Source organism: Phacochoerus africanus, chromosome 8 (assembly GCF_016906955.1).
Source record: "Phacochoerus africanus isolate WHEZ1 chromosome 8, ROS_Pafr_v1, whole genome shotgun sequence".
NCBI lineage: Eukaryota > Metazoa > Chordata > Mammalia > Artiodactyla > Suidae > Phacochoerus > Phacochoerus africanus.
Window position 1 is genome coordinate 88,404,582 of NC_062551.1, and position 27,047 is coordinate 88,431,628.

The following is a 27,047-nucleotide window of genomic DNA, read 5'->3' on the forward strand; positions in this document are numbered from 1 at the left end:
CTCATTCAGACTTCCCTTTTATTACGGCTGACAAGTGATTTTCATACAGGTGTTTAACTAAAGTTAATTAAAAATAGTCCCCAGAATCATACACATACAGGGGGAGGACAGGAGAAAAATGACCAAGAGCAACTGAAAAAACTGTTGTTGCAACTTCCTTTCCAAATAAAAGCAGAAGCGTTGGGAATGCAGAACGGCCTCTTGACTCCTTGTCTTGGTGAGAGGGCTGCTGGGAGCTTGGCTCTTCCTCATCCTAAAGGCCGAGCCGAGTCTGGGATGAGGACAAGGGACTTCCTCAGGACCCAGACTACCTCCCACCACAACCCTCCCCCAGGCTCTAAGTAGGAAGCCACCCTGCTCTGGCTCTAGGGCAGTTGCTGTGGGGACAAGAACAGACCCCCAGACACTTTCCAGCTTCTGTTGAATCTCTTTAATGCTGTTAACGGCAAATCTGGAAAAGGTTCAGGAAAAAGTTCTTTTTTCTTTCTTTTTTAATTACAAAACTAACAGCTGTTAGAATCTTTTTTTTTCCTTTTTTCTTTTCCCAGCTAGAAAATACTCTGGGGAGATGCATTATAATTTAAAATATATAATATTGCACAAACAACCAAAAGGTTAATTAAACTAAAGAAATAATTACAAAGAGAAAACCCCATCCCATCAAAAAAAAAAAAAAAGATTAAGCATTCTCTCCATCCCACCCCCTCACGGAAGGTCTGAAGTGGAAGTGACCACCACTCTCTTGGCGTCCCTGACCACGATCCCTTTAAATCATTGGTGAACACACCAGATTATGTACAAGAATCACCAGAGCAGCATCATGAAGCACCAGGGGCTCCAGGGATTCCTGCAGCCCCTCATTCCCCCAAGAGAGGCGCCGCTTTACCAGTGTGGAGGGTGAGAGCCACAAAGACTGGATCTGCCTTCAGGAAGAAGAGCTTTTGCAGAAGCCTGATGAGAGTCTCAAGAAGTTCACCCCCAACATATCCCTTCAGGAAACCGAAGGGTTGCGGCGGCGAAGTTGGGCTTACCAGAGTTGTAAGTACTCGGCTTTGATCACTGCTCTGTACCGCTGGTAGCTGGCTTGTGTCCTAAGCTACAGGGGAGTCGAGGTGGGTAGCTGGTTGGACAAAGTATCCTGCCAGGCAACGCACGGAAGGGCCTGAAGTGGCCCCCTCCTTTCTTGGGGAGGGGAAGAGGAGCAAGAGCAGACTCTTGCAGGTGGCACAGCTGGGCTAAGGACTCGGGTGCATCTGACATGAAGAAGCCTTGGGAAAGGCATTGGGGACATACCAACCTGGACTGGGTGAAAGGAGGGAGGTGGGAACTCGAAATTTGGTCTCTAGATTCTGAACCACAAGGAACCTTTCCAGGAATGGAAAATGCCTGGGAGGGAGATTCCTAAGAGAGGCAAATGTCCCAGAAGCGAATGCCTCTTACACGCTGGGATAGGAACTGAAATGTGTTCGCATCCCTGTCTAGCCAAGGGCAGGTGGCACGGCCTTCCCTGCCTGCTTGTGGGTGAGAGTGTGTTGTCTCGGCGTCCTCCAAGAGATTGGTGGTTTAGCCTCTGTCTACACAGGTAGATGGGCTAGGGCTATCCCTTGGGACTTCCTAGCAAGAGTACCCAGGAACAGAGGGCATTCAGCAGAGAAATGTAAGCTCTTCCGGTGGGGGTAGGTCTCCTCCCCCTCGGGTCATCCTAGGGTTAGCACAAGTCAGAGTTCCTGATTTGGATTTATCGAGCCCCTTTCCAGATGTGCGGAGAGGCCTAAAGGGCCAACAAGGAGCAACCCAGAATTTCCCCAGAGCTCTGGCTGATAGAGGCCATTTAGGGGACAGTCTTAGTCAGTGTCTTCCAGGGCCGGGCTGAGACGTGCGAGGGAGGTGGGAGGTGCTGTGGCGGGGGAGCTGCGTGCTCTGGCTCCCCTCATTCCCAGTCCTCCCACTCTACGTCTTCCAGCTGCAAAAGGAGGGGATAATGGAGAGCACAAACACGTATTTACTCCCCCGAGTCAAGCCCAGACCTAGGCTCCCCAGCTGCCTCCATTTCAGGAAAGCCCTCCCACAACCCCCACCCCTGGGCCATATGCAGCCTCCTATAAATGCGAACTACTAGCCTTAAGGAATGTCTGGGGAGCAGAGCTGCCCTCTGCCTAGGGGGTGAGTCGGCTGCTCTGATTGCTCCAGACTCAAAGGAAAGCTTCTACCAATCAACACTGGACACTACAAGGGGATACCCTGCCTATAAGAACTAAGTCAGTCAACCCCTTAAGGAAAATTTGTCTCCTGCAGAGCAGCTAAGAACACGAGTCTGAGAGGCAGGAAACTTGAGAGTGGCACTGTGATTAGAAGCAAGCATGGCACTGGACTACAGGGGCTCACAGGGTCTCTACTTGGGGCTCTTGCTCCCTAATCCCCAGTTGAAGTCTCTGTAGGCAACTCTTCTGGCTTGTTGGCAGCAATCCCTGGTATGATGGGTTATAGAGTGATTCTGTTCTGCATTATCATATGTCAAGTTTTAAAGAGAGCTGCAAGAGTTCCCGTCGTGGCACAGTGGTTAACGAATCCGACTAGGAACCATGAGGTTGCAGGTTCGGTCCCTGCCCTTGCTCAGTGGGTTAACGATCTGGCGTTGCCGTGAACTGTGGTGTAGGTTGCAGATGTGGCTCGGATCCCGCATTGCTGTGGCTCTGGCGTAGGCTGGTGGCTACAGCTCCGATTGGACCCCTAGCCTGGGAACCTCCATATGCCACGGGAGCAGCCCAAGAAATAGAAAAAGACAAAAAAATAAAATAAAATAAAATAAAATAAAGAGAGCTGCAAAGGAGTTCCTGCAGTGGCACAATGGGATTAGCAGCATCTTGGGAACGATGGGACACAGGTTCTATTCCTGGCCCAGCACAGTGGGTTAAGGATCTGGCGTTGCTGCAGCTGCAGCTTAGGTTGCAACTGCAGCTCAGTTCTGATCCCTGGCCCAGAAATTCCATATGCCACAGGGCAGCCAAAATAGAAAAAAAAACCCAAAAACCAAAAACCAAAAAAGGGCTTCAAAGACAGCAAAGACATGAAGGCCCTGTGGCATGAGAGGGCACCAAGACCTTCTCTATCCTGAGTATAGTGAGGTCACAGGTGTAAAATACTCTTGCATAGTCACTACCTGCCCCCAGGCCTCAGTCTCCCAACATGAAAAATAAGGCCCTTCCCATCTCTCTAATCTGTTCACCTCTTTAGAGCAGGTTCTTGAGCTACATGACGGAAGGAACCATGTGGTTCTTGTGTGACAGTGGATATAAAATGACTTGAATCACATGTGTGGACTGGAGCCTCAATCCTGCCCCTTATTAGCTGTGAGAGCTTCATCCCCAGCCTCTGATTCAAAACGACCCATTCTTGATCCTGAGAAGTGGTTTAGAATAATAGGCCTTTGAGCTTATAACTGGATTGGCTTTTGTGGTGGTTTCAGGAACATTGACCAGTGCTCCCATGTTCCCCAGGGACTATGCCTCAAGTGTGCACATGCATCATCTATCACAGTGTATGAGATTACAGTGATCAATGCCAGGCCACAGAGGCTCAGGTTCAGTGATCACACTGTCAAATTGTCTCCAAGGCCAGGAGTTTGCTCAAGTTCCCCCCATCTGGCCACCATGAATCAAAAGATCTGGGGAAGGCTGGCAAATCATTTTTTAGTAGCTCCCCAGGTAATTCTGACAGGAGCTAATGTCAAGTACTCTCCCAGCCATCCACCCTGGAATCGAGGGGAGGCAGAGCCTACTGATGACAACTGTTCTGGGCCTGAGTGGGAGGCCTGAGCTCCTTTCCTGAAGCCTGCCACCTAGCTAGGAGCAAAGACCCATCCTGAGGGGACACCTGGGCTTGGTGGGGCGAGTCCTGAGACCTGGGATCATTGGGCTTGCCTCCCTGTGGCCAATCAGGCCCACTCACCTCCCCAGAGGCGTCCACTTTGGAAAGTGCCATCTGCACTTCTTCCTCAGTCATGTCCAAGTCAAAGTCCTTCTCCCAGTCCTCGCTGATGTCTGTGCTTGAGCCTGGAACGATGACCCAGAGTGTGAAAGACAGGCAGGGGTATGTGAAGAGGTTGTGGCTGGGGCTGACAGCACCCTTTACAAGGGCCTGAGAAATACACCTCAAAGGTCCTTAACATTCTCCCTTCCCTGGCTCAGTGATCCCACTTTTAGGAATCTATTCTAAGGAAGAATCTTGGATTTGGTAAAAAACATAACCATAAGAATATTCACTGTTTTGCTGTTACAGTAATGAAAACTTCGAAAACCACCTGAAAGTCCACTGCTAGGAAATTACAAAAATAAATGGTGCAGTCATAAGATGAAACATTATGTGGCGTTTAAAGTTTAGGCTATAGAATGTTTATATACACGGCGAAACAGTTACCCAACAGTGGAGAAGCACTTTGGCCCAGAAGCTCCCTGGGGGCCATGGAAATCTTCTGGAAGAAATAAACAATGAACCTCTTCCTTCTCAGTCACACCATTCTACCTACACTGATCCTGCTACTCCTGAAACATACCAGGCACATTCCTACCTGGGGCCTTTGCAAAGATTGTTCCCTGTACCTGGAACTCTTCCCCAGATATCCACAGGCTAACCTATTTGCTTCCTTCACACCTTTGCTCAAATCTCACCATCTCAGTGTGGCCTACCCTGACTGTCCAACATTCAACGGCAACCGTGCCCCCCTCACTCTGCTCTGGTGGTTCTCTCTTCCATTATATCACTTTCCAGTGTATTACATAATCAGATTTACTATGCTTATTGTCTAGTAATAGAGGAGGCAGAATGAAAGCTCCCCGAGGACAGGACTCTTTTGTTCTCTTATGCATTCCAAGTGACTAGAACAAATAGTTTGTACTCAATAAATATTCATGGACCCTTTCTCTAAATCAGGGGTTGGCAAACTATGGCCTGTGGACCCAGTCCAGCCTACTATCTGTTTTTTGAAAATAAAACTTTGAAACACGCCATGGCCATTTGTTTACATATTGTCTATGACTGCTTTCATGCTGAAACAACAGTGTTGAGGAGGTGGGACAGAAACTGTATATCCCCAACACCTAAAATATTTTGACCTGGCTCTGAATGGAAAACATTTACTCCTTCCTGCGCTAGATGATTCTGATGCTGCTGAAGTTTGCCAACCACTGCTCCAAACATTCATATTTGGGTATGACTTCTTACAGGCAATATAAAAAAATGTACATGTAGAAGTTTTTACTAAGAAGACAACTACAAAGATAGTTCCTATATACGTAGTATGATTCCATTTAAAAAATATGCTCATAGATACATGCACACAAATAGGAAGGATGAGCAAAATATTCACAAGAATATGAACAATAGTTCTCTCTAGGTGATGAGGTCATGGGGTAAAAATTTTTTTTTCCCCCTAAAATGAACACATATTACTTTGTAATCTTTTTTCTTTCTTTTTTTTTTTTTTTTTAAAGCACCTTTAAAAAGAGTAAGCTCTGGAGTTCCCATTGTGGCTCAGAGGTAACAAATCTAACTAGTATCCATGAGGTCTTATCCCTGGCCTCACTCAGTGGGTTAAAGTATCCCGTGTTGTTGTGGCTGTGGCATAGGCTGGCAGGTGCAGCTCTGATACGACCCTTTAGCCTGGGAATCCCCCCCCCCGCCAAAAAAAAAGAGTAAGCTCTGATCTCCCAATGGCACCATCTGTAAATATTTTGTTTCATCTTTTCCAGGTTGTTCCTCACCAGGGTCCCAGGCTCTGAGACACACACCCCCTCGCGCCCTCCACCCCCAACCCTGATGCTCCTTGTAAGTAGCCTTGCACTGTTCCCTTAGCCACCCAGCTAACCATAAGCAGAGACAAGCAGACCCGGGTGGAATCCCAATTCCCACTGGAAGAGCTATTAGAATGCAGATTCCTGCCCTCCCATCCCCTTATTCAGATTTAGCTCGTGTAGGTGGTGGCCCAGATTTCTATATTATAAATGGGTACCTGGATAATTCTGTGTAGACCTCAGCCTGCAGTTTGAGATACAACATTGTTAAAATTAGTATCAGGAGTTCCCACTGTGGCTCAGTGAAAGAGATATCGACTAGTATCGATGAGCATGTGGGTTCGATCCCTGGCCTTGTTCAGTGGGTTCTGGCATTGCTGTGAGCTGCAGCTCAGATATGGCGTTACTGGCAGCCATAGCTATGATTCAACCCCTAGCCTGGGAACTTCCATATGCTGCATCTGTGGCTTAAAAAAAAAAAAAAAAATTAGCAGTATCATGTAAAGTGCCTATAACATATATACATAGTGGATATTTAACAAATGGAGCCATGAAAGGCATGGTCTTAAGAGTTAAGTAATTTTGTACATGGTCCCATAGTCAGGGGCAAGTCTGCAACGAAGACCCAGTTCTTCTGACTTAGCATCTAAGGCTCCCTGTACTTTTGGGACACTCTGGTGGCTTGCTCATGGCTGTCAGTGCAGACTTCCTGTGTGTTAGGAGCTGGATCCTGGCTGATTTCTCCCTTCAGAGCTGTGGTCATGGCCATGGCAGCTTTCCTTAACCTCAGGCTGCCCTCTAGGGATTTGAAACTCTCTTCTTCAAGCTTAAATGCTAGCACAGACCCTCTGGGATAAAAAAGTATCAGCTAACATCTTTTGGAGCACTTCACATCCACTCTCTGGGATAGGTATTAACAGTCCCATTTCATAGATGAGGAAATCGAGGCTTTGAGTGGCAGAGAGATGAATCTGGGCTTTCTCTGCCACCTGCCTCCTCCCACCACCCTGTCCTATCACACAATGACAGCATTAAAATCTCCATTACACTGTGCATGTGCAGAGAACTGATCTATGTGACAATTTAAGACTTCATGATGGAGTTTTACTGTTTCGTAAGAAAGGAGAGGGAGTTCCCATCGTGGCTCAGTGGTTAACGAGTCCAACCAGGAACCATGAGGTTGCGGGTTCGATCCCTGGCCTCGCTTAGTGGGTTACGGATCCGGCGTTGCCATGAGCTGTGGTGTAGGTCACAGATGCAGCTCAGACCCTGGGTTGCTGTGGCGTGCTGTAGGCCGGCAGCTACAGCTCTGATTAGGCCCCTAGCCTGGGAACTTCCACATGCCGCAGGTGTGGCCCTAGAAAAGACAAAAAATAAATAAATAAATAAATAAATAAATAATAAGTAAGAAAGGAGAGTTTTCAGGTGATTACTAACCTTACAGTGCCATCACTTATAGCTTATTTTATTCCATTTAATTGGATCTCTGCTCCTCCAGGGAAGAAATGGAGGCAAAAGCCATTCCCAAGTCAGTCAGTGGTGAAGTGGGGCTTTAAGCCCAGGGCTCCTTCCAGTCCACAGGCCATAGGGCCTACTCTAATCTCCTGTGCTTGCTCCCTGCTGAAGGAGCCTGAGCTGGGTAAGTCTAGTCTCCTCAATCAAATGGATCTCGGCACAAAATGCAGGTGGGAAGCAGCTCTGCAATGACAGGCATCACCATGGGACCTCAGGGGTCCCTGTGGCTGGCCACCCCCAGAGACTGTTGTACCCAGAGACCAAGTCTCATAAGATGTGGACCCAAGAGGGAAAAGGAGTCACACTGTCTCCAAGTCTCCCTTTACTCTGTCCCTAATGTCCCACCCTAATCCAAGACCCCAGCTTCCCCCCACTGAGCGACTGCAATTACTTCTGGTGAGTCTTCTGCATTGAATCCCCAAGCCCCCCGTTTGCAAATCCCCAAGTGCGTCAGAGGCAGTATGGCGCACGAGCTTACACTGAATCTTCCCCACAGTCTCATTTCTTCCAGTTTCTACCCACCACTCATTTTTTCTGATCATGCTCTCCAGTAGGCCAATTCCATATGGAACCTATAATTCTTTAACCGTTTATTCCAGCCCTTACTCAGATTCCATGATCATTCTGATCACTTCCTGTATACACCTAGACTCTTGTCTTTTTTTCTCCCCGGCTAAACTTGAACCTTGATTAAGTCCAACTTCCCATCTGTTCTGTGCCTGCACTTGAGCCACTGAATGTGGCTGGAGAGAAGTACAGTAGGGCTGATTGGTCTCTCTTAAAATTCTTGAATGGACCCTTGGTACCAGACACGCAGCAACCCCACATCACCTGTTGGGTCTAGCACCTACTCTTCACTCTCCTAAAAGCTATTTCATGCTTTTATAAATACTTATTAGGTGGGTTCTTGATCTCAGTTTTCTACCAGTTAAAAAAAAAAGGGGAAAATCTCACAGATCTCATAGGGCTTTTGTGAGAACTGAGTGATATGCCTATTAAGTGCTTAGGCAGAGCTGTACAGACACACAGAAAGTGCTCAGAGAACAGTACCTCTTATTATCATCTTTATCATCCCCCCCAAAGCATGGCTCTACCCAAATTTCTTCTCTCACTGAAGACCTATCATGAATCAATTACCTCCAACATACAGAGGAGAAAATGGAGGCTTATCAAAGATCAGTACCTTTTCTAAAGTCACATGGCTTCGGAGCAAGGTTGGGATATGAAGCCAGAACTGTCTAAACTCCAGAGCCTGAACCTTTAGCCTCTACACGTAAAGCTTTTAGTATAGGTTGGGCATATAATATGGGCAGCGTGCCCTGCTGCTTTGTGGCACCAAGTCCAACTTTCTGAATTCAGTTCAAGAGTTTTTTTCTTTGTCTTTTTAGGGCCGCACCTGAGGCATATGGAAGTTCCAGGCAAGGGGTCAAATCAGAGCTGTAGCCGCTGGCCTCCACCATAGCCAGAGCAACACCAAATGTGAGCCATGTCTATAACCTACACCACAGCTCACAGCAACACTGGATCCTTAACCCACTGGGCGAGGCCAGGGATCAAACCTGCATCTTCATGGATACTAGTTGGATTTGTTACTGCTGAGCCATGACAGGAACTCCCAGTTCAAGATTTTAAGTTTTTTTTTTTTCTTTTCCTCTAGCCACACGTGCAGCATGTGGAAGTTCCCAGGCCAAGGATCAAACTCGTGCTGCAGCTGCAACCTATGCCGCAGCTGTGGCAATGCTGGATCCTTAACTCCTGCAAGGGAACATCCAAGATTTTAAGTTCTCAAGTTCTATTTCTGAGCCAACCCCCATCTCTCTTCGTGTTCCTCCCTTTCCTGGGAACAATACAGAAAAGTGGGCTTTGGTCACCCTCTTCAATGTGCCCCATGCCCTCTGCCATCTGGATTGTATAGGGCCCTCAGCCTGGACTACCACTCCCCCGCACCTGCCCCAAACTCTCCAACTCTCCTATACAACTCCTGTCTCCTCGGTGAAACACCTGCTGATTCCCAGAGGTTCTTCTCTCTTTGCACTCCTCCGGTACCAAGCCTGTCCCATACTGCTTTGGGCTTCATCATAAAGACTGCAGCTCTTGCCCCTCCCTCCTTAGTGTCTCATAAAGAGTAGGTAGCAGCTCAATGGATGACCTCACTGAATCAGAGTCAGAAGGCAAGCACTGCATTGGAAACTGGAAATGCAGCAGTTTCCATAAGGGAGCAGGATAGGGTGTAAGGGGGCCCATTTCCCATCCAGTGCAGCAAGCCAGCCGGTCAGTGCTCACTTGGTGAGCTTGGTGGCCAACTGGTGCTGAGTGTTGGCAAAGACAGGATGCCTGTGTGTGAGGAGCAAGGGGAGGTCTCACTGACAAGTGGCTATCCCTGGAGAGGTATCTTGGATATGGCAAAAAAGCTGACACCAGAGCCATCACTGTCCTTTAGTTGCAAGAGTTAGAGAGAGGATCCCCCTTGACATAAAGTCAAGGATCTCCAGTCTAAAATTTCATTATGTGGATAAGAAACTAAAGCTCTATTATGTGAGCTGGGTCACTGCAAGTTCACAAGTGTTCATTTTATTCTTCTTTAAACTGTACATGTAAGTTGTTTATATCTTTTATAATAATAATTAATGAAGCACTAGGGAAGCTAAATGACTTTCCTAACACCATCCAGGGAGAAGATCCCCAACAGCAATCAATGTCTCAGGAAGTCCTGCCCTGAAGTTGAACTGTCCAAAAGGACAGAAACGGGCACAGTGTGGTAGTAAAGGACACAGGTTTTGGGTCAGACAGACCTAGGTCTGAATCTGGGGTTGCTACTTCCCGGCAGTGTAACGTCCAACAAGTTACCTAATATGTCTGAGGCTCACTTTTTTTTTTTTTGTCTTTTTTGTGCTATTTCTTGGGCCGCTCCCGCGGCATATGGAGGTTCCCAGGCTAGGGGTCCAATTGGAGCTGTAGCCACAGGCCTACGCCAGAGCCACAGCAACGTGGGATCCGAGCCACGTCTGCAACCTACACCACAGCTCACGGCAATGCCAGATCGTTAACCCACTGAGCAAGGGCAGGGACCGAACCCGCAACCTCATGGTTCCTAGTCGGATTCGTTAACCACTGCGCCACGACAGGGACTCCGAGGCTCACTTTCTTCATTAGCAAAATAAGGACAGGAACATGGGGTTGTGAGATGTAAATGTGAAATTAATGAGCTCCCTTGGTAACTGAGAAATTCCATTAAAAGCATATAATGCTGCATTTAACGCTATGTCCTTAGCACAGGATCTGACATAAACCTTACTGTGATGAATCTGAGACCTCAACAATTAATTTTAAGAAGCATCCTAATTGCAGAGGTGAAATGCATTTTAGAATCGATGGAATACAGTGAAAATACTCCACCTAGAGTAGCTGTTGTCACTGCCATCATCATTATCATAAGTGAAGGTGATCTGCTCCTAGGATCCTCTCAAGTGACAAGGAGACAAATCTGCCTTGTGAGGTGACAACTCTCACCTGCCCTGCCCCAACACGCTCCCTGGGCTTTAGCCTTTACTTACCTTTTTTTCCATTGTTGGAAGGTGTAGACTTCCCACTGTCCGAGTTCAGCTCAAATACCCGTAAGTCTGTGAGTACCTCCTCTCTCAGAGTCTCTACTCTGGCTGGAGGTCTGGGCTCTGGGCCACTTGGGCGGCCAGCAGGGGTGTTGGGCTTGGACTGAGCAAGGGGTGGGGGTCCAGTCTCACCCACATCCACAGCCAGGCCCTGTTCCTCCAAAGATGCCTCTAGAAGCTTTTGGGACAGGTCCTTGGGCATCACGGCTGCCTCAGATGCAGGGGCAGGTTTGGCAATCTGTGTCACGAGGGAGATGCTCTCACTGCTCTCCGATGGAGTCACCTCTGTTGGAGGCTCAGTAGGGGTCACCAGATTCTCTTCACAGGGGCTCTGAGGGCCAGGTCCTCCTTCAAGGGATGTGGAAGTTCTGGCCACAGGAACCTTTACCTCTTTTGGAGATGTGGGCGAACTTCCCACAAGCTCCTCTGTCAAGACAGAAAGGAAGGGAAAGAAAGTGATGTTCCCTGGTCAGCCCCAAGATGACCTTGATGCTCTCTGAAGAGAGACTGCAGATTCCTGCCAAGGTTTGCTCTGATCAAGACTAATGGTGCATGGAGTTCCTGTTGTGGCTCAGCGGTAATGAACTCGACTAGTAACCATAAGGATGCAAGTTCGATTCCTGGCCTTGCTCAGTGGGTTAAGGATGCAGTATTGCCATGAACTGCAATACTGGTTGCAGATGCGGCTCAGATCTGGTGCTGCTGTGGCTGTGGTGCAGGCCAGCAGCTATAGCTCTGATTCAACCCCTAGCCTGGGAACTCCCATGTGCCACAGGTGCGGCCCTAAAAACAACCCCCCCAAAAAAAAGACTAACAGGTGCATTTCCTCATGTCATGGTTTCTCCACAAATACTCTGTTGGTCAAAGGGCTAGCACATGCTTCCTGGGCACTCAGCTTTCAGCACTGCAGCCCAATTATAGCTTAGGAAGCCAAAACTAGACAGTTAGTCAATTTGAGGTTCAGGTTGAGTTCACCTACATCCCACGTGCATGATCTTGGGCAAGCCATTTAGCTCTAACCTACCTGCCTCATTTGCAAAAGAGGGATAATGAAGTTGTGGGAAGGATTGTACACGTAAAGCTTTTAGTATAGGTTGGGCATATACTATAAGCACTTAATAACTGTGTTAACGTGATTATCGTGCAGGTGGTTCCAACACACTGTCCTAAGCTGAGCTACCAGGCAGAGGATGCTCAGCTCCATCCCTAAGCCAGCGGTCTCCAAGTCTGGCTAGGCGTTAAGAGTACCAACTGAGCTTGTTAAAAACACAAGTTCCCTTGTGGCTCAGCAGGTTAAGGATCTGGCATGGTCATTGCTGTGGCTCTGTTTACAGCTGTGGTGCAGGTTTGATCCCTGGTCTAGGAACTTCTGCATGCTGCAGGTGCGGCCCCAATTTTTTTTATAAGTTTGGCTACATCTCCATAGAGTCTTATGCAGAAGTGGGGGAAGGGAATCTGGAATTTCAATAAGCATCCCAGGTGACTCTGAAGTAGCTAGCCCATGGACTGACAGGGAACTCTGCTACAACTGACACATGTGATTACTGTACCTAAACCTGGGCTCCACCACCCCAGGTAAACATCCCCTTGTTCGTTCAGCCCATCCTTGGCATGTGCCAACACCGCACTCATTCCTTCCTCTTCCCTGGGTTGTCACCTCCCTCCAGGCATCAGAGAGAATGGCCCAGACAGCCCCCCAAAGGCAGGACTTGGTACTTGTCAGTTCCTCTTACCTTCTTCCTCTTCCCAGCCAGGCTCTTCAGAGATGTTCTGTTCTGCCCGCTGCTTCAGGGCATCCCTCCGGGCCTGCTCCTAAATGTGGGGGAGAAGATGGCTAGAAAGAGTCAGGGAACCCTCTTCCCAGACCCTGGTCCCGATCCCAGCACTCTTAGTACCCTCTGTCCCCTTCTTCCCTCAACAAAATCAAGCCTACCTCCCCCATGGCTGAGTGGAGTACCTCCCCCTGTTGGGCCAGCATACCTGTTCCAGTTGATAGACTTTATAGAAATACCGATGCCAGAATTCTGAGTGGGAAACAGCCGCGGGTACCTGCAGGGAGAGGACAGCGGAGGTGAGACTTTGGGAGTGGTTGTGTAGGGTCTATGTCCCCAGCTTATGGGCCAGCTCCCAGCCACTCTGGATTTCAGAAGGGCTAAGTGGCGGAGTAGGGTACTTCTACCCCCAATCCCACCTTCCTGGCCCAGCATGGCCAAGGAGGGAGAAAAGAATTCTAATCAGGTTTTGGTGGCCCTTACATTTCTTACCATGATTGCCAGAAACATGGCGAATTAGTTTCCCTCATGTGGATTCTTGGCTCAGGACCTCGCTGGTTGGGCTCCACAGAGCCTCCCACTGCTATCTAGGCTAGAGGACTCCACAAATGACTCTGCACATGTCCCTCCCACCTCCCCCCACCTCAAGCCAGGAGCTGGCTGAGGTCCTGCTGGTGGGCCCTCACCATCTTGGTGTAGAGGGCCCTGATGGAAGGGCTGCCCACAAGGAGCTCTGAGATCTCCCCCTTCTTCTCCTCCAAGCAGAACTGGGAAAGCCAGGCGTCAAACAATTCCGGGGGCCCTGCAGAGGAACAGACGCTGACGGTCAGTTCCAGGGGTCTGGTAAGAACACTGGGCCTAGAGAAACCACACCTAGGCCTGGACATGGACAATGAGGAAAGCTTAAGGTTTTTCCAGAGCCAAATGGCCCAAGAATGGGGGTCAGGCAGGGTGACCGGTGGGTGGACCTGATATCTGGGCGTGGCCCCCGAGTAATCAGAGAGGGGCTACAGTCTCCACGCTCTCCCTTGCCTGCCTGCTTTTTCGCCCACTGCACTTGGCTACTGACTCGCCTCCTCTCTGAAACAGTGGTTCTCAGGTCGCCAGCAACTCCATGTTGCTGGGATCTAATGGAGGCTTCTCTGTCCTCTTTATGCGACATCCCACAGTTTCTGACCCTGGGCGCCACTCCCTTCCTCTTGAAGCCCTCTTCGCTCCTGGCTTCTCACACTTTTGTCAATTTCCTCCCACTTCTCTAGTTCCCTCTGAGTCTTCAGTGGGCTCTTCTTTTTCCTTTCCGTATCTCTTCTCAGTCTCCATTTTCTCCCAAGATAACTTCCACTCAACCATGAGTTTCAACCTCCTCCTGCTGACAATTCCTCAGTCTGTCTTTGCAGCCCAGGCTACTCTTCTGGGCTCCAGATGCAGAGGTCTGGCTGCCTGGATACATCCAGCAGCAGATGCTGCAAACACAATGTATGCTTATCTTCTTCCCTCCCCCACCTTCCCACCCAGCTATCCACTGGAGGAGGGGGAGGGAGAGGAGGGGGCCCTCCCAGACCCCTCCCTCATCCAGTCACTGTGGATTCCACTTCCTCAGTGTCTTCTATGCCCACCTTCCTCTTCATCCCACCTGCCACTTTCCTGGTTCTGGCTCTACCTTGATGTAGGATTCCTACCAAGCCTCCTAACTGGTCTTCCCATCTTTTGTCTCTCCCTCTCTATTTCATCCTACACAACTATGCCCGAAGGCTCTTTAACAGTGTAAAATCTGATCACCTCAGGCCTCAGACCTCAAAACCCTTCAATAGTTCTCTATAGGAGGGCTTTTCAGGCTACAGTCCAAAGATGGGCTTCAAAGGGTTAAAGAATTCCCACATTGCATATAAAAATCTGTTAAGAAAGGGCTTATTACTGTCCACAGATTTTTAAAGGCCTTGTGACTTAAAAAAATGTTAAGAACCCTATCTTGAGCTCTTTAGGACAAAATTCCAGCTGCCTAGCCTGGTGCCTTCCAGTCTGGTGCCTCTGGTGGTGCTGCTGCCCTCATGCCCTCACATGTACCCTTTATCTGACCTTCCCCAAGGCCTAGATTTTCTGGATCTTCAAATGTCCTGGTGCCATGCTTGAACACCTTCCACCTACTTCTGGAAGTACAACCTGTTTACCTCTAATTCATCACTAAAACCTCAATTCAGGTGTCACACCCTAGGTTTCCCGGGCTGGGCTGGGTACCATCCTCTGGGTTCCCACTGCCTCTATCTTTCTGCAGAAGCAGTCACTCCATCTCTATTATCTTTGCTTTAGCCCTCTCCTAACAGCATGTTCCTGGAGGTTTGGACAGGGTTGAGGGTTTGACCCACTTCTGGTCTCCAGTTCTCAGCCTAAGGCTTGCTGCACAGCAAGGGCTTAGCAAACAGGCCAAAGGGAAGGCAGGCAGACAGCAGGGCTGGGAGGGAGCCTGAGCTGAGGATGGGGGTGAGAGGAGCAAAGCCTCTGTAGAAGGGGATGAAGCAATTGGGGTTCGGGGGGAAGAGGGACCATCAACCCATCCCACTAGATGTAAGGTTCAAACTACCCCCACTCTGGCCCCTCTACACAGGGGGTGCCCGGCCACTGCGGCCAGAGACAAAGAGGGCATGCAATCCAGACCCCTTGGTCACCTGCCCAGCAAGCCTGCCCCTCACTTCTACCCCCTCACCATCTGGTTCATTGCAGTAGGTTGCTGGGTCTGACTGCAGACTATATAGACGAGCCTATAAGAAAGAAAGAAAAGAACAAAACTTCTGAAGTGCGAGGGATAGAAAGCAACTCCTTTCTGCCAATCAATGACAACTCAGCTTCTCCCCATTGGGGACTTGGCAATTAACACTGTGGGCTACAGAGTAGAGTCTAAGACCGGAGCTCCTAGAAAACTGGTCTTTCACCCATATTTCACCCATGGGAACTAAGGAAATAAAGTGTAAGCAGGCTATAAAATTATAGTATACAATGGTTCTGAATTATGTTAAGAGATGAAAAATGTTAGTGAAAATGTATTACTAAAGTCCAAATTTACTGGAAAATTTTGAAATAATACAACTTCCTCAAATTAAAACAATTCATCAAGAATTTCTTAATATTGGGGAGTTCCCATTGTGGTACAGAGTAAACAAATCTGACTAGTATCAGTGAGGGTGTGGGTTCAATCCCTGGCCTTGCTCAGTGGGTTGGGGATCTGGTGTTGCCATAAGCTGTGGTATAGGTTGCAGGCTCGGCTCGGATCCTGTGTTGCTATAGCTGTGGCTGGCAGCTGTGGCTCTGATTTGACCCCTAGCCTGGGAACTTCCATATGCCTCTAGTGCGGCCCTTAAAAAAAAAAAGAAAAGAAAAAAAGAATTTCTTAATTATGGAGTTCCCCTCATGGTTCAGTGGTTAAACCCAACTAGTATCCATGAGAACACTTTTTTTTTTTTTAAGTCTTTTTGCCATTTCTTGAGCTGCTCCCATGGCACATGGAGGTTCCCAGGCTAGGGGTCAAATCGGAACTGTAGCTGCTGGCTTACACCACAGCCACAGCAATGTGGGATCCGAGCTGCATCTGCGACGCACACCACAGCTCATGGCAACGCCGGATCCTTAACCCACTGAGCAAGGCCAGAGATCGAACCCAAAAACTCATGGTTCCTAGTTGGATTCGTTAACCACTGAGCCACGACGGGAACTCCGAGAACACGGTTTGATCCATGGCCTCACTCAGTGGGTTAAGAATCCAGTGTTGCCATGAGCTGTGGTGTAGGTTGCAGAGGTGGCTTGCATCTGGTGTTGCTGTGGCTGTGGTGTAGACCGGCAGCCACAGCTCCAATTCAACCCCTAGCCAGGGAATTTCCATATGCTACGGGTGCAGCCCTAAAAAGACGAAAAAAAAAAAAATTTCTTAATTTCATAGCCAGTCTACCAAATGAACTATAAACTGTGTTCCCATTAGGGACACAGGAGTTGCAAACTTCAGCTATAAACAGAAAGTCCTCCCCTTCCTTAACACTAGGGAAATGACTGAATTATGCTATATACACTTAAGGATTTAAAGACATTGGAGTTCCCTGGCAGCCTAGCAGTTAAGGTTTGGTGTTGTCACTGCTGTGGCTCCCGCTTGACCCCTGGCCCAGGAATTTCTGCATGCTGTAGCTGTAGCCAAAAAAGTTAAAAAAAAAAAAATTTAAAGATATGAAAAATGATGGTGATTGGGAAGGATGCTAATAGTTAATTATAATTTTTTTTGTCTTTTTAGGGCCGCACCCACAGCATATGGAAGTTCCCACACTAGGGCTATAGCAACATCCTGAGCCACAATGGCAACTCCAACTGTAAATTTTTGTTTGTTTGTTTTTTAGGGCCACACACACTGCATATGAAGGTTCCCAGGCTAGGGGTTGAACTGGAGCTATAGCTGCTGGCCAACACTGCAGCTGTAGCAACGCCAGATCTGAGCCGCATCTTCGACCTACACCGGAGCTCATGGCAATGCCGGATCCTTAACCCGCTGAGCAGGGCTAGGAATGGAACCCGCAACCTCATGGTTTCCTGGTTGGATTTGTTTCCGTTGTACCACAACAGGAACTCCTCTAATTGTAAATTTTTTTAAAGTGGGTTACAAAATTGCATGTACAGGAGTTCCCTGTGGTGTAGCAGGCTAAAGATCTGGTGTCGTCACTGCAGTGGCTCAGGCTGCTGCTGTGGCACAGATGCAGGTTTGATCCCAGGCCTGGGAACTTCCATATGCCTCAGGTATGGCCAAAAACAAACACAAAACAAAACCAAAATTGCATGTACAAAGTGCTTTTTTTGTTAAAAAGAAAAAACTCAAACTATCTTTACTACTGTTTGTGAGTAAAAAGAAACAGAAGGTTAGGAGGTCCCCTAGCCTGGGAACTTCCACATGCCACAGGTGTGGCCCTAAAAATCAAAAAAAGAAAAGAAAAAGAAAAAGGAAAAAAGGAAAAGAAGGTTATACACACCAATGAAAAATCAGTGGTTCGCTTTGAGTGATGGGATTATGGGTTTAGACATAACTATCTTGCTTGTCTGTATTCTCCAGTTTAACTATACACATACACTTCTTTTTTATGAACATTATTGCTTTTGTGAGCTCAGGCTGGAAGCCTGGTGTCATTGGGCAACCGCAGGAAAAGCCACCAGTGAATACCTTGGTGCCATCATAGGGCTCAGCTGTGCCAGATGGTGTGCCCATCAGGGTGATGACATCGCAGTCGATGGTTTTGTCTGGTGAGGGAGCAAAAGTGTCGGAGATCACTCCTAGGAAGTCAGACAGCCCTTTCTTCATTTTCTCTGTTGCTCCTGAGGAGCCTTCGGTCTGCAGAGAGAAGGCAACAGAGGAAGCAAGTGGCCCAGGAGTAGGATGCAGTTCAGGGAATGCGGTACGGAGGTTGAAGTGTCAGGGGCCAAGGTGTACTGGCGGGGGGGGGGGGGGGGGCGCAGAGAAATGCTCATGACTTTTCACCCCACCTCTGGGGATGGAGAAGGAGAAAGAAACAGTCAGGGTCCCCATCCCTCAGATGGGGGTGCAGAACAGCGCCTCAGTAGGCCTGTGCATGTCAGCACAGAGCTCCTTTACTGTCTATTTCATCAAAATTTCAAGGCCAATCAGGCTGATGAAAAATTGATAGGAGAGGAGTTCTCCTGCAGTACAGTGGGTTAAGGATCTGGTGTTGGCACTGCAGTAGCTTGGGTCACCGCTGTGGGGCGGGTTCAGTCTCTGGCCTGACAACTTCCACATGCTCTGGGCGAGGTCAAAGAAAAAAATGACCGGAGAGGATCCATGCAAGGACATTCAGTAGGAAAGAAGACTTATGGGGTAGAGTGATGGGAAAGGTACTAGCTTTGGGGGTCAATCTTGGATCTGAATCCCAGTTCTTTTTTTTTTTTTTTGTCTTTTTGCTATTTCTTTGGGCCACTCCCGCGGCATATGGAGGTTCCCAGGCTAGGGGTCTAATCGGAGCTGTAGCCACCGGCCTACGCCAGAGCCACAGCAACGCGGGATCCGAGCTGCGTCTGCAACCTACACCACAGCTCACGGCAACGGCGGATCGTTAACCCACTGAGCAAGGGCAGGGACCGAACCCGCAACCTCATGGTTCCTAGTCGGATTCGTTAACCACTGCGCCACGACGGGAACTCCTGAATCCCAGTTCTATTGCCTGTTGGTTATGAGACCTAAATCCTCTTGGAGCCTGCTTCCTTATTTATAAAATGCAGATGAATATACTTCCTCAGGGGGGTTACTATGGCGATTAAGAGATAAGGCATATATTGGAGTTCCCGTCGTGGCGCAGTGGTTAACGAATCCGACTAGGAACCATGAGGTTGCGGGTTCGGTCCCTGCCCTTGCTCAGTGGGTTAACGATCTGGTGTTGCCGTGAGCTGTGGTGTAGGTTGCAGACGCGGCTCGGATCCCGAGTTGCTGTGGCTCTGGCGTAGGCCGGTGGCTGCAGCTCCGATTAGACCCTAGCCTGGGAACCTCCACATGCCGCGGGAGCGGCCCAAGAAATAGCTAAAAAAAAAAAAGAGATAAGGCATATACATTGCCTGCCATATAGCAAACACTTAACAAATAGCAGTACTGTAATACTACAATTTCATCATCATCGTTGTTCAGGAAGTAGAGTATTGTATATGAAAGGCTGAGGAAATATGGGCAGGATAAGAACAGACCTCCCAGAAGGGGCAAGTGGGGCACCAATCTTGAGCCACACTGGTCAGAACACCCTTGAGCAAGCAAGGGTGGGTGCTGAGAGACAGGGCCAGGCTCTGCAAACCTTATAGAAAAGTGAGACCTTCCCCTTGTGGCTCAGTGGATTAAGAACCCGACTAGTATCCATGAGGATGACGGTTCAATCCCTGGCCTTGTTCATGATCCGGTTAATGATCATGGGTTAATGATCGGGTGTAGTGTAGGTGGGCAGCTGCAGCTGCAGCTCCAGTTCGATCCCTAGCCTGGCAACTTTCATATGCCGCAGGTGGGGCCCCCCCCCAAAAAAAGGAAAAGAAAAAGACAAAGAAATATTTACTCCTGATTAGGCTCCCCAGGCATTTTAAACCTAGAGCCTATCAATAGGTATGTGTTGGCCCAGTATATAATCATATTTTTTTTTTGTTGTCTTTGTGTCTTTTTAGGACAGCACCCGCAGCATATGGAGGTTCCCAGGCTAGGGGTCAAATTGGAGCTGTAGCCATTGGCCTATGCCAGAGCCACAACAACGTAGGATCTAAGCCATGTCTGTGAACTACACCACAGCTCAAGGCAATGTCAGATCCTTAACCCACTGAGCAAGGCCAGGGATTGAACCTGCAATCTCACGGTTCCTAGTTGGATTTGTTTCCACTTCGCCATGATGGGAACTCTTTTTTTTGTTGTTGTTGAATGAAAAAAGAAATAAATAAATGAAAGAAACAAGTGGTGCCTCTGCTACTGGCTAGACCTACAGGAGTTCAGCTGGATTACTGCTTGTCATTCATGATTACCAGTAGCCGTGCTTAGCAGGCTGACAGTATTTTACAAGATTCGACAAAAGAAGCTTGGCTAAAAAACTCCCTAACATGTTTTTCAGAACATGGCCTTGGAAAAAAAAAAAAAAAAAGAGTTAGGGAGTTCCCGTCATGGTGCAGTGGAAACGATTCTGACTTGGAACCATGAAGTTTCGGATTTGATCCTTGGCTTCGTTCAGTGGGTTAAGGATCCGGCATTGCTGTGAGCCGTGGTGTAGGTCGAAGACAATGCTCAGATCTGGCACTGCTGTGGCTATGGCCAGCAGCTATAGTTCTGATTTGACCCCTGGCCTGGGAACCTCCATGTGCCAACGGTGCAGCCCTAAAAAGCAAAATACAAACAAACAAAAAAACAAACAAAAAACCCCCCAAACAAACAAACAAAAAAGCCCAAAATGGCCTTGAATCACAAGGCAATTGATTCAGCTGGTGATCAAAGAAAGTGAAATCTGGAGTTCCTGTCGTGGCGCAGTGGTTAATGAATCTGACTAGGAACCATGAGGTTGCGGGTTCGATCCCTGACCTTGCTCAGTGGGTTAAGGATCTGGCGTTGCCATGAGCTGTGGTGTAGGTTGCAGATGCGGCTCGGATCCTGCGTTGCTGTGGCTGTGGCGTAGGCTGGTGGCTACAGCTGCGATTCGACCCCTAGCCTAGGAACCTCCATATGCCGTGGGAGCGGCTCTAGAAAAGACAAAAAAAAAAAAAAGAAAGTGAAATCTGTTCTACTCCTAAAGGAGAAACTGTACTAGAAAGCCAGCACACTATTCTTCATCAGAACTTGAGGTTTGCAGGTCTATCTCTGACCATATACAATTCTTGCTTTTTACACTGACTTTTAGAATCTAAAGAGAATCCCACTATACATCATTAGGGCCAGTAAGAATACAAGTTGGCAAAACCTTTCTGGAGGGTAGTTTTGAGCAGATATTAAAAGGTATAAAAACTGCACTCACCCTATATCCCTTCCAATACTTTATTACAAAGAAAATATTAATGGCAAGGTTTAGCAATCAGAATGTTCACTATACCTCTGTTTACAATACTGAAAAAAACTGAAATAGGAAACTAGAAATTGGTTAAATCCACACAACAGAACACGTTGTCATTTATGATGCTGTAGAACGAGGTATGCAATGATTAAGTAAAGAAGTATAAAACACCGTATTCAGTGGATTCCAGTTTTGAAAAAGAAAGTGTACATAAGGGGTACACTCCTCAAATATTAACAGTAGCTAATCTCTGGGAGACAGAATTACAGTTCTCTAGGCCTTTCTTTTTCTTGTATTTATCTGTATTTTCTGAACAGTCTACAATGAATGACTTTGCTGAGAGGAAACACTTGCTGAAACAATACAGAAGTGAGAAAACTCATTATTACTTAACCTATGTAGCTTGTTTGCTACATTTATGACAGACACAATTTTCAAAATGGGAGCCTACAGGGAAAAACAATCACCTAATGGGGGAAAGACCGGGAGCCCTTACCTGGGTCCCATGTAGGTCAGGCTACGGGGGACAGTTGCTTGGAATGTGCAGGGGGTACTTACGGCCAGCTTCTCCTTGACCACGCTGGCGGTGGCTGCAATGGTGCAGGCTGTGTCATGCTGCACCACCTGGGTGAACTCGGTCAGGTCCCGCTTCATGAACTCCAAGGCTTCAGAGGACTAAGGGAAGACAGAGACGGATGACAGCGCCAGCGGGCTCCACCACCCTTTGTTCCTGTTCCCCATGCTTCGGTACCAAAGAGACACATGGAAAACTCAAGGGACACAGGAAGCCTGGGCTCAGAAACAAAGCTCACTTGTCCCAATTCCACAAGCTGGGATTACCCAACGGCAGAGAGCACCGGAACTTCCTGCTGCCCTGAGGACAGGGACTGAGCTCAGCACAGACACTTTGAGTCCTCGGGTTTCTCCTAGACTAGATGAGTCGTTGTGTTGAGCACATGTCTTGAGGAAGGGGGCATGTGTAGCCGGAAAACAGAACAGACTTTGAAGTGTCACTTTGTTATGCTGTACGTCATGACCTTTGTCTCCAATTTCAAACAACATGAAGAGAACGTGTGTGATTTTTTTAATCAAAGGAAAAGTGTCCCTTTTTACTTCTTTTGTTACAGGGAAATTCAGTTGAAATATAAGGCAACAGGTGAAAGCATTTGTGTGAAAGGTTGCATAAACATGTTGCATTAGTAACAGCAATAGTTTAGAAAGCTTTTATGAGCAGTTTTGGGCAACACCAGTAAAAAGGTGTGATTTTTTACATTCAACAAAGGGGGGTGTTAAGAGAAGTAATGGATTGGATTCTCTCCTAGGCCTTCTTGGTCCCACCATTCCAAGGTTCCACAGAGCTCATCTGCACAGACCTGATACCTGCTGCTGCCTCTCACTCTGCACTCAGCCCCAGGGTGAGACAGCAGGCACTCAGCTGCTGAGTCTCCCCTGGTCTTGCTCCATCCTCAAACCCACTCTAAAACACCTTCCTGGACTATCTCTGTGCTCACCCCTGCAAGCCCTTTCATCTTACTCAGGGATAATCACCTGCATTTTTTAAAGCATGCCTTTGAGTGTTCTGGTGATTTTTCTTTTGGGGAAGGGCCTGCCTAGTTTTTATCAGCCTGGGAAGTCTCTGTTCCTTGTTTTTTGGTCTTTTTAAGGCCACACCTATGGCATATGGAAGTTTCTAGGCTAGGGGTTGCATCAGAGCTGTGGCTGCAGGCCTATGCCACAGCAATACCAGGCCGAGCCACAACCACACCATAATTCATGCTGGATCCTTAACCCACTGATGGAGGCCAGGGATCGAACCCACATCCTCATGGATACTAGTTGCATTTGTTACTGCTGAGCCACAAGAGGAACTCCAGCCGGGGAAGTCTCTGAATGGGCGAGTCTCACCAATCAGCCAGAGGCTTCTCTTGTGGTGCAAATGCCTCCATTTCAGACTCAGGACTCCATAACTGGAGTGGAAGAGTCTTCTGTTAATTCCCTCTTCATCTATACTGTTGCCACTTGAGTCTAGGCCAACCTGCCTTTCATCCAGACCCCTTTCCCAGGCTGCATCAGATACTTCACTGCCTTCTCCTTGTGACCCTAGCAGGCGCTTTCTAAGTCAGTGCAGCCCACTGCCCCTGCTCTACATTCCTCAGTGGTTACACAGCATCCTATGGTAAGTATAAAATCTTTACCTTCACTTACAAAGCCCATCTAATCTCACCCACAGCATACGCTCATCCCTTCCCACTGGGCCCCTCAATGAGCTCCAGTTGGCCTTCCTTAAGTTTTCCAAAAGTTCGAATATCTTCCCTACCCCAGGGTGTCTGAACACATCATCCCCCCTCCTTGACCCATGGTTCTAACTCTTCAATACAAGTGAACAAACACAATGAATGGGAAGTCCCATGTGGCAAGTGGGTTATGGATCTGGCACTGTCACTGCAGTGGCCCTGCCCCCACCAAAGAACGAAGCCTCTCACCTGGCTAACTCCTATTCCTCCTTCAGAGCTAGGTTTACATGTCACTTCCCCGGGGAAAGCTTCCCTGATGCCACCTCAGACTAGGCTGACTCTGCTGCTCAGGGGCACCTGCTTGTTCTCTTTTTGATTACTTGATGAATGGTTTCTCCCTCACTGCACTGTGAGCTCTGAGGGGACAAATAAGAACAGACACGGTGCCAGCCCTCAAGAAGTAACGGTGCTGATGTGCGAGAGCAAAACAGTGACCAGTGTACTGTGGAGAGTGTGGAAGAGTTGGTGAAGGGAAACCTGGACTGAGCCCTCAAGAATAAGCAGGAGTCAGCTAAGGAAGCCGGGCTAAGGAAGGGGCCTGTGGTTTCCTGAGGCCTACAAGATTTTAGAAAATAAAGGGCAATGCCGAAGTGGTGAGGGATAAAGCTGGAGAGGGCGACCCATGGAGGGCCTGGTCAGCCCTGCTGCTGATGGGGAACCACCAAAAGTTTGAAGGAGGTGGGACATGACGACATTCACACTTCTGCTAGGTCACTCCAGAGATGGGCATGGATGATAGGTCCAAGAGTGACAAGATCAGAAATGGAGGAAGACCAGTCAGGAGGCTGTTGTAATAGTCTAGGAAAGAAAATACACGAATATGAATAAGGACAGTGATGGAAAGGATGAGAGGATGGGACTGGTTCAAGATACATTAGGCAAAAAAGATGTATTGGGTAATTAAATAGGTGTGTTGACTCAGGAAAATGAAGAGTCAAGAAGAGTTACTGGCTTCTAAACAGGTGACAGGGTGGTTGCAGTGCTGTCAGATGAGGGAGAAAATGCTGAAGGGGGAGCAGGTTTAGAGAGAAGATGGTGACAATGACTTCGGTGTGTATTGTCTATGGTGACAGTGGGATATCTGGGATAATTGTCCAGCAGGAGCTATTCTTAAATACTAAAGCTCAGAGAAGAGGACTAGGAGTCACTGTAATAAGAAAATAGAGGAGCTCACTCAGGAAATGTATTGGGTGAACAGAGCAACTGGCTGAGGACAAGGCCCCTCAAACACCACCTTTAAGGGGCAGGCAGAGGAGAGGAACTCATGAAACAGGAAAGGAAGCCTGGAAAACCATGTGGAGAATTGAGAAAGAATCGTGTCACAAAAGTCAAGGGAGTAGAGTTTCAGGAAAGAGGGAGTGATCACTAGTCTAATGCAGCAGAAAGGTCCAGGAAGATAAGGGCTGAAAAACATCCAGTGAATCTGGCAAGTGGGAGGTGAAGCCTAGTGTTTATATAGATAAGTCTGTGTAGTGGCTTCTGGGTGGGGAAGGAGTGAAGAGAGATCCTGCTGTTGACTTCCAATTTTAAAAAGTAGGAGGATAGGTTGTCTCTTGGAAGTAAAAGAGGAAGTGGCTGAACAGGGGACTTGAGGGGAGAGTTAGATTTGGGCAAAGTTTCTCAAGGCACGGGGAGAAGCAAAGATGAGACTGAAAAAACTTGCTGGGGCAGGGGTTTGGGGGTGAGGGTCCCAGATGAGTTTGGGGAACCTGTGGTAGGGCCAAAGAGCAACGTGACTTTCCTACCACTGTCTGTGGGCAAGCACACACACACACTCCAGGAGGAAGTAAGGAGCAGAGGAAGGCAGATTACAGTACCATCTCAGAGCTGTATTTTCTAGGGCAATATATACTATGGGGTACAAAAGAATTAGGGATGCTGGGAATTGAGTGGTACAGATGGAGCCAGAATAGGAAGGGGAGCAAGGCCACGTAAGCACTGAAAGACCAAGAATGAAATGGAAGGAAAAATGGACGGGTGGTATTTGAGAGGTTTCCCTATCACTCTCAGTACTTAATAAAAATAGCTAAGGCTTATACAGTACTTACTATGTGCTAGGTATTGTTCTCTGTGCTTTACCTTTACATATTTAATTTCCAGAACAATCCTGTCAGGTATTACTAGACTCTCATTTTACAGATGAGAAACAGGCTTGAGAGGTTAAATCACTTGCCCAGGTTCATAGAGATGTAGAAAATTAAATCTTTTCTTTCCAAATGGGGAACCGTCAAAGGCAGAAACAACACCGACTCCCCTAAATTCAAATAAGAAAACAAAGATGGAAGGCTAGTTAACTACTAATTTTTGTGAGTCATGATAAGACCAACCTTGAGAGTCACACACAAGAGGCCCTCATACCACATTCGCTAAATGAATGTCAGACTCCTTCCAGCAGATTGCTCAACAAGAAGCAAGCTACTTTGGGGTCTCTTCCATTAAGCCTCAGACTGAAATCCTCTGAGTCTTCATCAACAACATAAACACCTCAGGGCATTCTTAGATTTGTTGGGGTGTAGGAGGGAAGCCTCCTGGAGTCAGCCTTGAAGCAGGACTCACCCCAATTGCTTGAGGTAAATAGTAATTAACTTTTTCCAGAATTCAGTTGGGTTGGTTTTGACAAACTAGCATGGAATGAAACAGGAATGCACCGGGCACTGTCCACTGGCAAAGCCAAGTCTCACTCATCCCACAGGGATTGCTGTCTCCCCACTGGACTGAGTTTTGGGAGACCCAGAACTGCATCTGTTTGGCTAACATCGGTATCCTCGGGACCTGTCAGAGAGTGCTGGCTGTGGCATAGACTCTTAATATTTGAATGAATATAAGAGTAAGCTTCTATTTCTAGAGTCCTTTTTCTTCAAGGTCTAGATCAAATGTTCTCTCTTCTACGAAGCTGTGTACTTTCCAAGCAAAAATAAATTGTTCCTTCCCATGGGTTTCCACGACACGGTCGCTCCAGCCTCTAAGACTGTCTTTATTTCACGGTAGTTAGACACTGGTCTGAGTCGGGTTGTGTTCTCCCTTAGACCAACAGGAGCTAAAAGTAGGGCCTCAGTCGGTTTCATCCCAGAGGCTTGGCGGCCACACAGGTCGGGCGGGGTGGCTCGGACCAGGTTGCAGTGAGGCGGCGCGGGGCCCTACCCTAGAAAGGGCGCTGGCCCGGCTTACCTTCTCCTTGACTGCCTGGTAGCTCTGCTGCAGCCAGCTCCGCCACCATCCCACGTCCTCCCTGTGGAAGACAGACACATCTGGCGGCCCCGCGGTGCGACTTTCGCCCGCGCAAAAATCGGGTCTCAGCTTCCCCCTCAGATGTGGCCCGCGGACCGAGGCTTCGAAAGCCGCTTCCCCACCCCCTCACTCTGCGACTCCCCGCCTTTTCAGCTCCGTCCACGCCCACGCTGGCCTCCAGCTCCCCGCGAGGACCCTGGCCCAGCACCCCAACCCTGGGAGAATTCAGGGCCCAACGCCCGAGAACTAGATGACGGGCTCACCCTTCCGCCATCTTGCCCGCATGACATCATCACTATTTACTGAC

General features: G+C 48.2%; 1 protein-coding gene across 1 annotated transcript; it reads right to left on the bottom strand.

Moving 5' to 3' along the window:
- On the bottom strand, positions 1 to 27,047 carry BSDC1 (BSD domain containing 1). The gene is made up of 11 exons (XM_047793066.1): positions 27,004 to 27,047; positions 26,681 to 26,741; positions 21,777 to 21,893; positions 17,870 to 18,037; positions 15,386 to 15,440; positions 13,371 to 13,486; positions 12,893 to 12,961; positions 12,646 to 12,724; positions 10,859 to 11,338; positions 3,949 to 4,052; positions 1 to 1,963 (listed from the first exon to the last, which is right to left on the bottom strand). Exons 1-11 carry the CDS (start codon positions 27,012 to 27,014, stop codon positions 1,931 to 1,933), a joined length of 1,293 nt encoding a protein of 430 aa, XP_047649022.1. The 5' UTR covers positions 27,015 to 27,047; the 3' UTR covers positions 1 to 1,930.